The 15314-nt window shown below is 42.1% G+C and overlaps 1 protein-coding gene across 2 annotated transcripts in view; it reads left to right on the top strand.

Annotated features, from left to right (window-relative positions):
* LOC140728079 (NIPA-like protein 2) overlaps nucleotides 1-15314 on the top strand; it is a 110394-nt gene that overhangs the window by 33520 nt on the left and 61560 nt on the right. For both annotated transcript variants that reach the window (XM_073046271.1, XM_073046263.1), the window contains exon 2: nucleotides 12780-12848. In XM_073046271.1, the coding sequence (XP_072902372.1) occupies nucleotides 12780-12848 (69 nt within the window). The remainder of the gene's footprint in view (nucleotides 1-12779; nucleotides 12849-15314) is intronic.

Below are 15314 nucleotides of genomic sequence, written 5' to 3'. Positions count from 1 at the left end.
ATTGAGGCCAAAGTCTTGAACTTTTTGATTAGTTTTGAAGGGGTGTTATGAATGCTGTATTGAATGCTGATCTGTAGTTTATAAAGAGCATCCTGATTTATGCATTTTTGCTGTCTAGATGTTCCAGGATTGAGTGAAGAGCCAGTGAAATGGCATCTGCTCTGGACCTGTTGTGCCGGTAGGCAAATTGGAGCAGATCCAAGTCACTTCTCAGGCAGGGAGTAATATGTTTCAACACCAGCCTCTCAAAACACTTCATCGCGTGGATTAAGTGCTACTAGATGACAGTCATTGAGGCATCACCAATTGTCGATGCCTTTGCTAGTGGGGCAGCTACTGCCCATGATGGAGTAGGCTGTGTTTACAACCCTCTGAAATTTTGCTTCTGATCCTGTGCGTTGGAACTGCCATACCAGGTGGTGATGCAAGCACTCAGAATGTTCTCCGTGGTACTGTGGTCATTAAGTATGAAGAAGCTGCCATCATCTTCCTCTTCTTCGCTCAACACCACTAAAGCACTTACTGTGTTGTTTTTGTCATTCTTTTCAACATAAAACAGTACAGCACAAAATCAGGCCCTTCAGTCCACAATGTCTGAACTGAATACAATGCCGAATTGAACTACATCTCTTCTGTCTGCACATGGTCCATATCCCTTTGTTCCCTGCATATTCACGTGCCTGTCCAAGAGCCTTTAAGTACCTCTATTATAACTACCTCCACCACCACCCTGGCAGTGTGTTCCCGGCACCCCCCATTCTCAATTTCAGAAAAGGAAACTTGTTCCGTATATTTCTTTTAAACTTTTCCCCCTCGCACCTTAAATGCATTCTCTCTAGTATTTGATATTTCTACCCTGTGAAAAAGAGACTGACTGTCCACCCTACCTATGCTGATTATAATCACATAAACATCAATCAGGTCTTCCCCTGTTTGTTTTTCTTTCTGAGCAGTGTATTCACCCTTGAAATTGCTTTAGGGAGAGTTTGGACGAACATTGTTTTCTCTGGAGCTGAGGGGAAACCTGACAGAAGTTCATAAAATTATCAGAGGCTTAGACAGGTCTAAAGGCCTATGGCTTTTCCCTGGGATTGAAATGTCTAATACTCGAGGGCATGCATTTAGGGTGAGAGGGGCAAAGTTCAAAGGAGTTGTTCTGGACAGGTTTTTGTCATAGAGCAGTGGATGCCTAGAATGCATTGTCAGGGACGGTGATAGAGGCAGCTGTAATAAAGGAATTTAAGAGGGTGTTAGATAAACCCATAAATGTGCAGAGAATAAAGGAATATGGATATTGTCTAGGTAGAAGGAGTAATTTGGATGTGTTTAATTAATTTGGCACAACACCATGGGCTGAACTGTGCAGTAATGTGCTACGTTCCATATATTCTATGTGATCTCCTTGAAATGTCCTTGGTTTTTTTTTGGGATATGATTAAAAATGATGATGAAAGTTATACGATGTCACTCTTGACATTGAATACAACCAGTGCTTCAGAAACTATCATTCACTACTGGTATGAATTTCCAGTTCTGTTTCGAAGGAATGTTGAAACCTGTTGGGACCTGTATGAAATAATACAGCACAGCATGTCCATGTCAACCTCTTTTCTCATCTACACTAATCCTTTTTATCTGCATTGGAATGGTATTCTTCTATGCCTTGGCATTATAAGGAACTGCATCTCACTCCACCACCTCCCCTGGCTGCTGACCCTCCTGCCTCTGGAAGCAGCCAAGAATAGCGGTTGATGCAGGCACACTGGCAATATTTAGCATCCATCTAGATACCTACATATAAGACGGTTAGAGGATTATGAGCCACATGTGGACAGATGGGACTTGCTTGCAGGGCAATACTGTCAGCATTGACAAACTGGTCTGAAAAGTCTCCATGCTACGTGACTTTATGACTCTGACAGTTCTGCATTCCTTCAGTACTGCAATGAAGTCGGAGCCAAGGCTTTTGTGCCTGAATTGGGACTTGAGCCCAGCACCTCTGACTCAGAGAGAAGGCACTATCCTGTTTAGCTTGAATTAGTGTACAATAGACAGGCTGGCTGGAGGACAGAAGGAGCCGATTAAAGTAAGGGCAGCAGTCTCCGAAACAAATAACGCAACTCTGCCCGAGATGATAAAATTAAAGGGGAGTGAGGACAAGGAGCTGAGCAGGAGGCATTGTGGCCTGTGCCAGTTTGGGACAGCTGGTCTCTCACTCATCCTGGCATCAAACTTGCTGTTAGCCACTGCACAAAGGATCTGTTGTAGTCTGATGAACAATGGGCGTCAGTGCAGAGAGCAGTTAATTCCTTGTGTGAACCATCACCAGTTTGCAGACAGAGGGAGGTTGTGTGAGACCTTCAGCACGTGACCTAGGAGCAGGAACCTCATTCAAGTGTAAGATTCTGCAACAAGAGCTGTCTTCTTCCGCCACTGAATGATGCTTCGACAGTGGATCCTGCCTATCTAAACCAACCCGACAGGACCATGGTGTCAGTGTAGGAATAGGTGTCTTGTTGGATAAAGCAGCGGGTCAGGCTATGCAGTATCAACCCCAATCTTAGTACTATTTTTGGGTCAGGGTGATATACTAGATATAATCGCACCTGTTCTCCGTCCTTGATAGAGTCAGACAGTACAGAAACAGATTGGTCAGCCTAACTGATCCAGGCCAGCTGAGATACCCATCTAAGCCAGTCTCATTTGCCCTGTATGGCCTATATCCCTTTAAACCTTTCTTATTTATGTACCTGTCCAAGTACCTTTTTAAATGTTGTTTATGTACCTAACTTAATCACTGCCTAAGGCAGCTCATTCCATATACTGACCATTATCCAAGTGAAAAGTTGCCCCTCAGGTTCTGGTTAAATCTCTCCCCTCTCACTTTAAACCTATGCTGTTTAGTTCTTGATTCCCCGAACTGGCAAAAGGACTGTGCATTCACCCTGTCTCTGCCCCTCATGATTTTATACACCTGTATAAACTTGCCTCTCATTCTCCTACGCACCATTGAAAAGTGTCCCAACCTGCTCAATCGCAGACCAAGCAACATCTTAGTAAAGGATGATTGTGACATACATGCAATGGCCTGAATCCTCTGTTTACCTTTCATGCAAACACCTCTGTATGGTGTTGCGTCAGGAAAATATCATAATCCTTCTGGTTTAAACTAGAGTTGCAGGGGGTTGGGAACCAGAGTGCCAGAACAGTTAGTGGAGAGATTGTGGAGACAGATGCTGATAAGACCTCAGACAAAGTCAGGAATCAAAAGATTGTGCATGGTACAACAAAAGGAAAAGGGTGAATACAGTGTTGTACTTGAATGTGCACAGTATACAGAATAAGATAGATGAACTTACACAGATTAGCAGGTGTGGTGTTGTAGGCATCATGGACTCATGGGTGAAAGATTATAGCTGGGAGCTTAATGTCCTAGAATACACATTGTATTGAAATGACAGGCAGAAAGGTAGATGGGGCGGTGTTGTGTGTTGGTAAAAAATGAAGTCATATCATTAGAAAGAGGTGATAGAAGGTCGGAGGATGTTAAATCATTGTGGATAGAGGTAAGGAACTGCAAGGGTTAAAAGACCCTGATGGGAGTTGTATACAGACCTCCAAACAGTAGTAAGGATGTGGCCTACAAATTACAATGAGAGATAGAAACTGCATGCCAAAAGGGCAATGTTACAATGGTCATGGGGGATTTCAATATGCAGGTAGATTGGGAAGATCAAGTTGGTGCTGGATTATGGGGGGGGGGGGGGGGTCATGAATTCTCGAATGCCTATAAGATGGCTTTTTAGAGCAGCATGTGGTTGAGCCACTAGGGGATCAGCAGCTATGGATTGGATGTTGTGCAATGAACCAGAAATGATTATAGAGCTTAAGGTAAAAGAACCCTTAGGGCAAGTGATCATAATAGGTTCGAGTTCACCCTGAACTTTGAGGAGAAGTTAAAGTCAGATGCCTCAGTATTACAATGGAGTAAAAGAAATTAGAGGCATGAGAGAGGAGTTGGCCAGAATTGATTGGAGAAGAACACTGGCAGGGATGATGGCAGATGCAGCGATTCAAGAAGGCAGCTCATCACCACCTTCTCAAAGGCAACTAGGAAAGAGCAATAAATGCTGGCTTAGCTGGCGATGCTCACATCCCGTAAGTAAATACATTTTAAAAAAGAGAGCCACAAATGTCTGGAATTTCTGGAAGCAATTCAAAAGACACAAGATATATATATCTCAAAGAGGAAGAAATACAGTATACTGAAGGAAAGTTAATACAACCATGTAGAAGTCAAAGCCAACATAAAAGCCGTAGAGATGCAATACAATACAGCAAAAAATGAGTGGGAAATTAGAGGATTGTGAAGCTTTTAAAAACCAAGTGAAGGCAACTAAAAAAGTAATTAAGAAGGTAAAGATGAAATACGAAAGTAAGTAAGCCAATAATATTAAAGAGGATTCCAAAGGTTTCTTCAGATACATGAAATATAAAAGAGAGGTAAGAGTGGATATGAGACTGCTGGAAAACTATGCTGGCGACATATCAATGGGGGACAACGAAATAGCAGACAAACTGAATAAATATTTTCAAGTCAAGTCACTTTTTATTGTCATTAACATTTTTCAGGACCATGGTGATACATGAAACAGTACAAAAACTACACTGAACTATGTAAAAACAACTCAGAAAAAAACTACACTAGATCAAGGACTGCATAAAGTGCACTAAACAGTGCAGGCATTACAATAACTAATAAACAAGACAATAGGCACAGTAGAGGGCAGTAAGTTGGTGTCAGTCCAGGCTCTGGGTATTGAGGAGTCTGATGGCTTGGGGGAAGAAACTGTTACATAGTCTGGTCGTGAGAGCCTGAATGCTTCAGTACCTTTTCCTAGATTGCAGGAAGAAGAGTTGTATGAGGGGTGCGTGGGGTCCTTCATAACGCTGTCTGATTTGCGGATGCAACGTGTAGTGTAAATGTCTGTAATGGTGGGAAGAGAGACCCCGATGATCTTCTCAGCTGACCTCACTATCCACTGCAGGGTCTTGCGATCCGAGATGGTGCAATTTCCAAACCAGACAGTGATGCAGCTGCTCAGGATACTCTCAATACAACCTCCGTAGAATGTGATGAGGATGGGGGGTGAGAGATGGACTTTGCTCAGCCTTCGCAGGAAGCAGAGAAGCTGTTGTGCTTTCTTTGCTGTGGAGCTGGTGTTGAGGGACCAGGTGAGATTTTCTGCCAGGTGAACACCAAGAAATTTGGTGCTCTTAACGATCTCTACCAAGGAGCCATTGATGTTCAATGGAGAGCATCACTCTTCACTGTGGAAGACACTAGCAGTAAAGTGGAAGTTCCAGACATCATGGGGCATGAAATGTGTGAAGTTACCATAACTAGAGAGAAGGTTCTTAGTAAAACTGTAAGTTCTGAAGGTAGATAAGTCAGCTAGATCAGTTGGTGAACACCCCAACTGAAAGTGGTGGCTGAAGAGACCGCGGAGGCATTAGTAATGATCTTTCAAGAATCATTAGATTCTGGAGTCGTTTCAGAAGACTGGAAAATTGCAAATGTCACTCCACTCTTCAAGGGAGAGAGGCAGAAGAAAGGACACTATAGACCAGTTAGCCTGACCTCAGTGGTTGGAAAGTTATTAGAGTTGATTATTAAGGATGAGGTCTCAGGATACTTGGAGGGGCATGATAAAATAGGCCATAGTCAGTGTGGTTTGCTCAAGTGAAAATCTTGCTTGACAAATCTGTTGAAATTCTTTGAAGAAGTGACAAGCAGGATAGACAAAGGAGAATTGGTTGATGTGTACTTGGATTTTCAAAAGGCCTTTGACAAGGTGCCATACTTGAGGCTGCTTAACAAGCTATGAGCCCATGGTTTTACAGGAAAGATTCTAGAATAGATTAACCAGTAGCAGATTGGCAGGAGGCAAAGAGTGGGAATAAAGGGAGCCTTTTCTTGTTAGATGCCGGTTGTTAGTGTTGTTCCACAGGAGTCTTAGTTGGGTCTGATTCTTTTTACGTTATACGTGAGTGATTTGGATGATGGAATTGATGGCTTTGTTGCAAACTCTACAGACGATATGAAGATAGGTGGTGGTGAAGGTAGTTCTGAAGAAGTGGAGAGGCTACAGAAGGAATTAAACAGATTAGGAGAATGGCATATGGAATAAGTGTCAGGAAATGTATGGTCATGCATAGAAGGGTTGACTATTTTCTAAATGGAGAGAAAATACAAAAAAAACTGAGGTGCAAAGGGTTTGGGAGAACTTGTGCAGGATTTCCTAAAGGTTAATTTCCATGTTGAGACTCTGGTAAGGAAGGCAAATGCAATGTTCGCATTCATTTCAAGAGGTCTAGAATATGAAAGCAAGGATGTAAATTTGAAGCTTTATAAAGCACTGGTAAGGCCTCACTTGGAGTATTGTAAGCAGTTTTGGGTCCCTTATCTTAGAAAGGATGTGCTGAAACTGGAGAGGGTTCAAAGGATGTTCATGAAAATGATTCCATGATTGAATGGCTTCTCATGTGAGGACCATCTGATGACTCTGGGCCTGTATTCACTAGAATTCAGAAGGATGAGGGGTGACCTCATTGAAACCTATCAAATGGTGAAAAGCCTTTATACAGTGGATGTGGAGAGGATGTTTCCTATGGTAGGAGAGTCTAAGACCAGAGGACACAACCTCAGAATGGAAGGGCGTCCTTGCAGAATGGAGATAAGGAGGAATTTCTTTAGTCAGAGAGTGGCAAATCTGTGGAATTCTTTGCCACAGGCAGCTGTGGAGGCCATGTCTTAATGTATATTTAAGGCAGGGGCTGATAGATTCTTAATAGGTCAGGGAATGAAGGGATATGGGGAGAAGGCAGGAGATTGGAGCTGAGAGGAAAATTGGATCAGCCATGATGAAATGCCAGAGCAGGATCGATGGGCAACATGGCTGAATTCTGCTCCTATATCTTTTGGTCTTATGATAGGAATGCTAAATACATTTGTAAATGGTAATTGGCTTATTATTGTCACGTACCAAGATACAGTGAAAAACTTTTTTATGTGGCATCCATACAGATTATTCCATACATAAGTACATTGAAGTTGTACAAAAGAAAAAAAGATTGCAGAATCAGTTACAGTTATGCAAAGTGCCTACAAGCAAATAAAATGCAAGGCCATGACTAGGTAGATTGGGATGTCAAGAGTTTGTCTTTATTGGGTAAAAAGTTGAAACAATAGCCTTATATAACAGTGGGATAAAGCTGTCCTTGAGCCTGGTGATACGTGTTCTCAATATTTTGTATTTTCTGCCTGATGGGAGGGTGAGAAGAGAGAATCACCAGGGTGGGTGGTGCCTTGATTAGTTTGGTTATTTTGCCATGGCAGCAGGAATTGGTAAATTGGTTTATTATTGTCACATTTATTTTATTAATATTTTTAGAGGCCTAGCAGAGTTATAGGCACTTACAGCACAAAAAGCCCCTGCTGCCCAATTATATCCATGTGACCAATTGACCTAATAACCCGTATGTCTTTGAAATGTGGGAGGAAAATATGAGAGTCAAGCTCCTTACAGACAGTGGCGGAATTGAACCCGGATCATTGGTGCTGTAATATACTGCACCACTGTGCTGCCCCATGTAAACGTACCAAGATACAGTGGAAAACATCGTTTTGTGTGCCATCCATACAGGTAGTAAAAGGGGAAATGGTAACAGAATGCAGAATATAGAGTTACAGTTACAGAGATGGTACAGGCAGACGGACAATAAGAGTGCAAGGTAATTACGAGGTAAGTTGGTGCTTAGTGGTCAGGGTGTTCTAGATGGGTTGAAGGGCCTCTTTCTGTACTGTATATGACATTAGTCTTTTGTCACTCACTTACACTATGGGAGACTGACAGCCCCCAATTAACCTACTAGCACATCTGTGGGTGCCTGCAATATGAGGTATCAGTACTAATCTGTTAAGTGATATAAAATTTTTTCAGACGTCATAGAGCCATAGAACACTACTGCTCTGAAACAGGCCCTTCGGCCCATCTAGTCTGTGCCAAACCATTGATCTGCTGAATTCCATAGACCTGCACCCAGATTACAGCCCTAGATACCTCTCTCATCATGATATACCTAACCAAATCTCTCTTAAATGTTCTGGCAGCTTGTTCCACACTCTCACCACCCTCTGAGTGAAAGGGTTTCCCTCCATGTTCCCCTTAAACATTTCACCTTTAGCCCATGACCTCGAGTTACAGTCACCCCAACTTGCTTGCATTTACCCTGTCTATACCCTTCATAATTTGTGTGCCTCTATGAACTCTCCCCTCAATCTTCTATGTTCCAGGGAATAAAGAAATAACGTATTTATCCTTTATTACTCGGGTCCTCAAGTCTCGGCAATATCCTTGGGAATTTTCTCTGTACTCTATCAATCTTATTTACATCTTTCCTGCAGGTTCTGTCGATGACCGAAACTCAACACAATGCTCCAAATGAGGCCCCTTCAACGTATTATACCCTCTCAGTGTAACATACCAACTCCTGGACTCAATACATTGATTTATGAAGGCTTTGATAGCCTTCCTCGTTATCCAGTACACCCCAATTTTGGTGTCATTTGCAAATTTGCTGATCCAGTTTATCACATTAACATCCAGATCATTAATATGGATGACAACCAACAATGGAACCAACTCTGATCACTGCAGCACTCCCCGAGTCACAAGCCTCCAATCAGAGAGGCCACTTCTGCGAAGCCAATGTCTAATCCAATTTACTACCTTATCTTGAGTGCCAAGCGACTGAACCTTGACCAATATCCCAAGCAGGACCTTGTCAACAGCCTTTCTAAAGTCCATGTAAACAACATTAGCTCCCTTATCTTCATCAATTTCCCTGGTAACTTCCTCAAAAAATTCTATAAAATTGGTTAGACATGATTTACCATGCACAAAACCACATTGACAATCCCTCATCTGTCCTTGTCTATCTAAATACTCATAGATTCAGTCCCTTAGAAAACCTTCCAATAACTTTCCCAGTACTAACATCAGTCTCACCGGCCTATAATTTCCTGGTTTATGCACCTTCAAGTTCTGAAGGAAGTAGCTGGAGAGATTGCAGAGGCATTAACAATGATCTTTCAAGAATCAGTAGATTCTGGCATTGTACCGGATGACTGGAAAATTGCAAATGTTACTCTGCTATTTAAGAAGGGTCAGAGGCAGCAGAAAGGAAACTATAGACCTGTTACCCTGATATCAGTGGTTGGGAATTGTTGGAATCAATTGTTAGGGATGAGATTACAGAGTACCTGGAGGCACATGACAAGATAGGCCAAAGCCAGCATGGTTTCCTGAAAGGAAAATCCTGCCCGACTAACCTACTGAAATTTTTTGAGAAAATTACAAGCAGGGTAGACAAAGGAGATGCAGTAGATGTGGTGTACTTGGATTTTCAGAAGGCCTTTGACAAGGTGCCTCACTTGAGGCTGCTTAGCAAGATAAGAGCCCATGGAATTACAGGGGAGTTACTAGCATGGTTGGAGCATTGGCTGATCGGCAGAAAACCGAGAGTGAGCATAAAGGGATCCTATTATGATTTGGACTATGGGATTAATGGATTTGTGGCTAAATTTGCCAAAGATAGGTGGAGGAGTGGGTAGTGTTGAGGAAACAGAGAGCCTGCAGAGAGATTTAGATAGTTTAGAGGAATGGGCAAAGAAGTGGCAATGGAATACAATGTTGGAAAGTATATGGTCATGCACTTCGGTGGAAGAAATAAATGAGCAGACTATTATTTAGGTGGGGAGAGAATTCAAAATGCAGAGATGCAAAGGGTCTTGGGAGTCCTTGTGCAGGATACCCTAAAGATTAACTTCCAAGTTGAGTCAGTGGTGAAGAAGACAAATGCAATGTTGGCATTCATTTCTAGAGGTATAGAATACAAGAGCAGGAATGTGATACTGAGACTCAATAAGGCACTGGTGAGACCACAATTGGAGTATTGTGTGCATTGTTGGGCACCTTATTTTGGAAAGGATATACTGACATTGGAGAGGGTTCAGAGAAGATTCATGAGAATGATTCCAGGAATGGAAAGAGTTACCGTATGAGGAACATCTGACAGCTGTATTCCCTGGAGTTCAGGAGAATGAGGGGGGGGGGGGGATCTCTTAGAAACATTCCAAATGTTAAAAGGCCTGAACAAATTAGATATGGCAAAGTTATTTCCCATGGTAGGAGAGCCTAGGACAAGAGGGTACGACTTCAGGATTGAAGGATGCCCATTTAGAAAGAGCTGTGGAGAAATTACTTTAGTCAGAGAGTGGTAAATCTGTGGAATTTGTTGCCATGACTGGCTGTGGAGGCCAAGTCATTGGGTGCATTTAAGGCAGAGATAGATAGGTTCTTGATTAGCCAGGGCATCAAAGGATATGGGGAGAAGGCAGGGGAGTGGAATGACTGGAAGAATTGGATCAGCCATGATTGAATGGCAGAGCAGACTCAGTGGGCTGAATGGCCTACTTCTGCTCCTGTAATCTACATTAGTTATCCTCCAATCCTCCAGCACCTCATCTGTGGCTAAGGATGATTTAAATATCTTTGTTAGGGCCCCTGCAATTTCTGCATCAGCCTCCCACAGTGTCCAAGGGAACACCTTGTCAGGTCCTGGCAATTTTTCCACCCTAATTTGTCTCAGACAGCAAACACCTGCTCTTCAGTAATCTGCATAGGGAACTCGTTGCTGCTTGCTTTACATCTTTAGACTCTGTGTCATTCTCCTGAGTAAATGTAGGTGCAGAAAGTCTATTTAAGATCTCCCCCCCATCTTTTTTTTAGCTTCACACATATCTTACCACTTTGATCTTCCTGAGGACCGATTTTGTCCTTTGCTATCCTTTAGCTCTTAATACATCTGTAGAAGTAATAGGATTCTCCTTCACCTTGTCTGCTAGAGCAACCTCATGTCTTCTTTTAACCCTCCTGATTTCTTTCGTATGTGTTCTCTTGTATTTCTTATACTCCTCAAGTACCTCATTTCTTTCTGAATGCCTATGCACCTCCTTCTGTTTCTTAATCAGGGCCTCAATATTTCTCAAAAACAAGGTTGCATAAACCTGTTATCCTTGCCTTTTATTCTGACAGGAAAATATGAACTCTGTATTCTCAAAATTTCACTTTTGGAGGCCTCCCACTTAGCAAGTACAGAAAACAGCCTGTCCCAATCCACACTTGGCCGGATCCTTTCTGATACCATCAGAATTTGCTTTTCTCTAATTTAGAATCTGAAACCAAGGACCAGACCTATCCTTTTCTGTAATTACTGTGAAAATAATGGCATTATGATCACTAGATGCAAAGTGTTCCCCTACACAAACTTCAATCATCTGCCCTGTCTCATTCCCTCGCAAGAGATCTAGTATCACACTTTCTCTTGTTGGGACATCTAGGTACCGATGAAGGAAACTTTCCTGAACACATTTGACAGATACTTTCCCATCCAGCCCTTTTGCGCTAAAGGAGTCCCTGTCAATATGTGAAAAGTTAAAATCACCTACTATTACAACCTCATGTTTCTGGTAACAGTCTGTGATCTCTCTACAAATTTGCTACTCTATATCCCATAGACTTGGTGGTCAATAATTTTATCATTAACATGGTCATACCTTTCCTATTCCTCAGTTCTACCTATAAAGTCTCACTAGACAAGCTCTCTAGTCTGACCTGACTGAACCCTGGAACACTGTGCTGCCAGTCCTGCCCCTCTAGCAACCAAGTCTCGCTAATGATGCAATGTCATAATTCCTTGTGCTGATCCATACCCTAATCTCATCTGCCCTTCCTATGATACTCCTTGCATTGAATATGTGTAGTTCAGAACAATAGTCCCACGATGCTCACCCTTTTGATTTGTGACTTTGTTTGTAGATATTACATCGTTCTCCTCAACCACTTCACTAACGGTTCTGGTGTTTTGGTTCCCATCCCCCTGCAACTCTAGTTTACGACCAAACCTTTCCGCTGGGATATTAGTCCCCCTCTGGTTCAGGTGGAAATCATCTCTTCTGTACAGGCCCTTCCTTCCCTGGAAGAGAGCCCAATAATTCAATAATCTGAAGCCTTCACTCCTGCACCAACTCCTTAGCCATATGTTACACTGTATAATCTTCCTATTTCTGGCCTCAGTCATGTAACAAGGGTAGTATCCTGAGATATCCTCCCTGGGCGTCTTGATGTTTAACTTAGTACCTAACTCCCTGTACTCTCTTTGCAGGACCTTGTCACTCATCCTATCCATGTTGTTAGTACCAACGTGGACCATGACCTCTGGCTGTTCACCCTCCTGCTTAAGAATGCTGTGGACCCAATCAAAATGTCCTAGACCCTGGCACCCGAACAGAAATCTAGTTCTTGTCCACAGAACCTCCATTCTGTTTCCCGAACCATCAAATCCCCTGTAACCGTAGCTCAGCTCTTCTCCCCCCTTCTGAGCAACTGAGCCATACGCAGTACCGGAGACCTGCTCACTGTGGCTTCTCCCTGGTAGGTCATTCCCCCCCTCAACAGTTTCCAAAGTGGTATACTTCTTATCAAGGGGAATGACCACAGGAGCTGTTCCTTTTGCAAAGTTAGGAGAAATTTTTCAATGAACCAGACTCTCTGTGTCTCAACATCAGGATGACAGCGATTGTACATTTTTTCAGCTTTCTGTTACCTAATCTTACATTCAGTTCACTAATGCCTTTTTCTTTTACCTTTCTCCAGACAACCATCCTGGGAACAATCTTAGCGATAACTGGAAATATCCTTATCAGCATATCCTTAAATATTCAGGTACTGTAACATTCACTGTCTCAGAATTGCTTTTATTTTCCTGAAATCTGGAAGTCAAATTGGTAAATCTTGTTTATTATTGTCACCTGTACTGAGGTACAGTAAGAAACTTTGTTTTGCATGCCATCCATAAGATCATTGGATCCAAATGAGGTCAAACCAGGGAAGAGCAATAACAGATTGCAGACTAAAATGCTGAAGTTGCAGAGAGATGATAATGTGTAAAACTATGAGGTAGATTGCAAAGTCAAGAGTTCATTTTATTGTAATAGGGCATTGGTTCTCAATGTGGGCAATATGGCTTTTATAGGGGTCACAAGTGAAGAACGAGAAACTGGGGGCCACAGGAGCTTCTGAATGGGCCATGAAAAGTTTACTGTTTGAATGAAATATTACCAAAATATGCAAATATAAAAGAAATGAATATTTCTCTGGAAGAAAGCAGAGTTGTTTTTAATTGGATTTCCCACTTCTTATCTGATTGAATGTGGTTTTAGTCTTGCCCTTCACCTGCTATCAAAAGCTCTTTACCATCTTGATGTTGTTAATAGAAGTTATCTCTGATTATCTTTAACCAAGTTTCAACCAGCTATTCAAAATCCCACTTGTTTGCATCAGTCACACAGATCTCATAGAACACCCAAAGTAACAATATTATGCACTTCTTCTTTGATGGCTGGAAGAATATTATATATATTATATACATTATCAGAGTAGATAAATCCCCAGGACCTGCCAGGGTATTCCCTCGGACCTTGAGATAACTAGTGTTGGAATTGCAGGGGCCCTGGCAGAAATACTTAAAATGTCGATATCCATGGGTCAGGTGCCGGAGAATTGGAGGACAGCTCATGTAGTTCTGTTGTTTAAAAAAAGTTCAAACAGTAAGCTGGGAAATTATAGGCTGATAAGTTTGACATCGGTAGTAGGTAAATTATTGGAAGGAATAGTAAGAGATAGGATCTACAAGTATTTGGATAGACAGGGACTTATTAGAAACAGTCAGCATGGCTTTGTGCATGGTAGGTCATGTTTAACCAATCTATTAGAGTTTTTCGAGGAAGTTACCAGGAAAGTGGATGTAGGGAAGGCAGTGGATGTTGTATACATGGACTTCAGTAAGGCCTTTTGACAAGGTCCCACATGGGAGGTTAGTTAGGAAGATTCAGTCACTAGGTATACATGGAGAGGTAGTAAATTGGATTAGACATTGGCTCAATGGAAGAAGCCAGAGAGTGGTAGTGGAGGATTGCTACTCTGAGTGGAGGCCTGTGATTAGTGGTGTGCCACACGGATCAGCGCTGGGTCCATTGTTATTTGTCATCTATATCAATGATCTGGATGGTAATGTGGCCAATTGGATCAGCAAATTTGCTGATGATACAAAGATTGGAGGTGTGGTGGACAGTGAGGAAGGTTTTCAAAGCTTGCAGAGGGATTTGGACCAGTTGGAGGAATGGGCTGAGAAATGGCAGATGGAGCTTAATGCGGACAAGTATGAAGTATTGCACTTTGGAAGGTCAAACCAAGATAGAACATACAAGGTAAATGATAGGACACTGAGGAGTGCAGTAGAACAGAGGGATCTGGGAGTACAGATATATAATGCCCTAAAATTGGCGTCACAAGTAGATAGGGTTGTAAAGAGAGCTTTTGGTACATTGGCCTTTATAAATCAAAGTATTGAGTATAAGAGTTGGAATGTAATGGTGAGGTTGTATAAGACATTGGTGGGACCGAATTTGGAGTATTGTGTGCAGTTTTGGTCACCTAATTACAGGAAGGATATTAATAAGGTTGAAAGAGTGCAGAGAAGGTTTACAAGGATGTTGCCGGGACTTGAGAAACTGAGTTACAGAGAAAGGTTGAATAGGGTAGGACTTTATTCCCTGGAGCATAGGAGAATGAGAGGTGATTTGATAGAGGTGTATAAAATTATGATGGGTATAGATAGAGTGAATGCAAGCAGGCTTTTTTCCACTGAGGCTAGGGGAGAAAAAAACCAAAGGTCATGGGTTAAGGGTGAAGGGGGAAAAGTTTAAAGGGAACATTGGGGGGGGGCTTCTTCACACAGAGAGTGGTGGGAGTGTGGAATGAGCTGCCAGATGAAGTGGTGAATGCGGGCTCACTTTTGACATTTAAGAAAAACTTTGACAGGTATATGGATGAGAGGGGTTTGGAGGGATATGGCCCAGGTGCAGGTCAGTGGGACTAGGCAGAAAAATGATTTGGCACAGCCAAGAAGGGCCAAAAGGCCTGTTTCTGTGCTGTAATGTTCTATGGCTCTGTAAATAACTTAACCTATTCAGAGCTTTGAAATAGTGTTATCATTCATTTACACCTGTAACATCACATTTAACATATAATACCTATAACCGGTTTAAGCATAATTATTGACTTTATTAGAATAATTAGTACAGTTGACCAATAAAATCTGTAGCAAGTAACTTAGACTATGGAGGGTAG

The sequence above is a fragment of the Hemitrygon akajei genome, chromosome 1 (assembly GCF_048418815.1).
Source record: "Hemitrygon akajei chromosome 1, sHemAka1.3, whole genome shotgun sequence".
In the NCBI taxonomy this organism is placed as follows: domain Eukaryota; kingdom Metazoa; phylum Chordata; class Chondrichthyes; order Myliobatiformes; family Dasyatidae; genus Hemitrygon; species Hemitrygon akajei.
The sequence above is the reverse complement of the archived record's forward strand: the minus strand, read 5'-3'. Positions and strand labels throughout refer to the sequence as shown.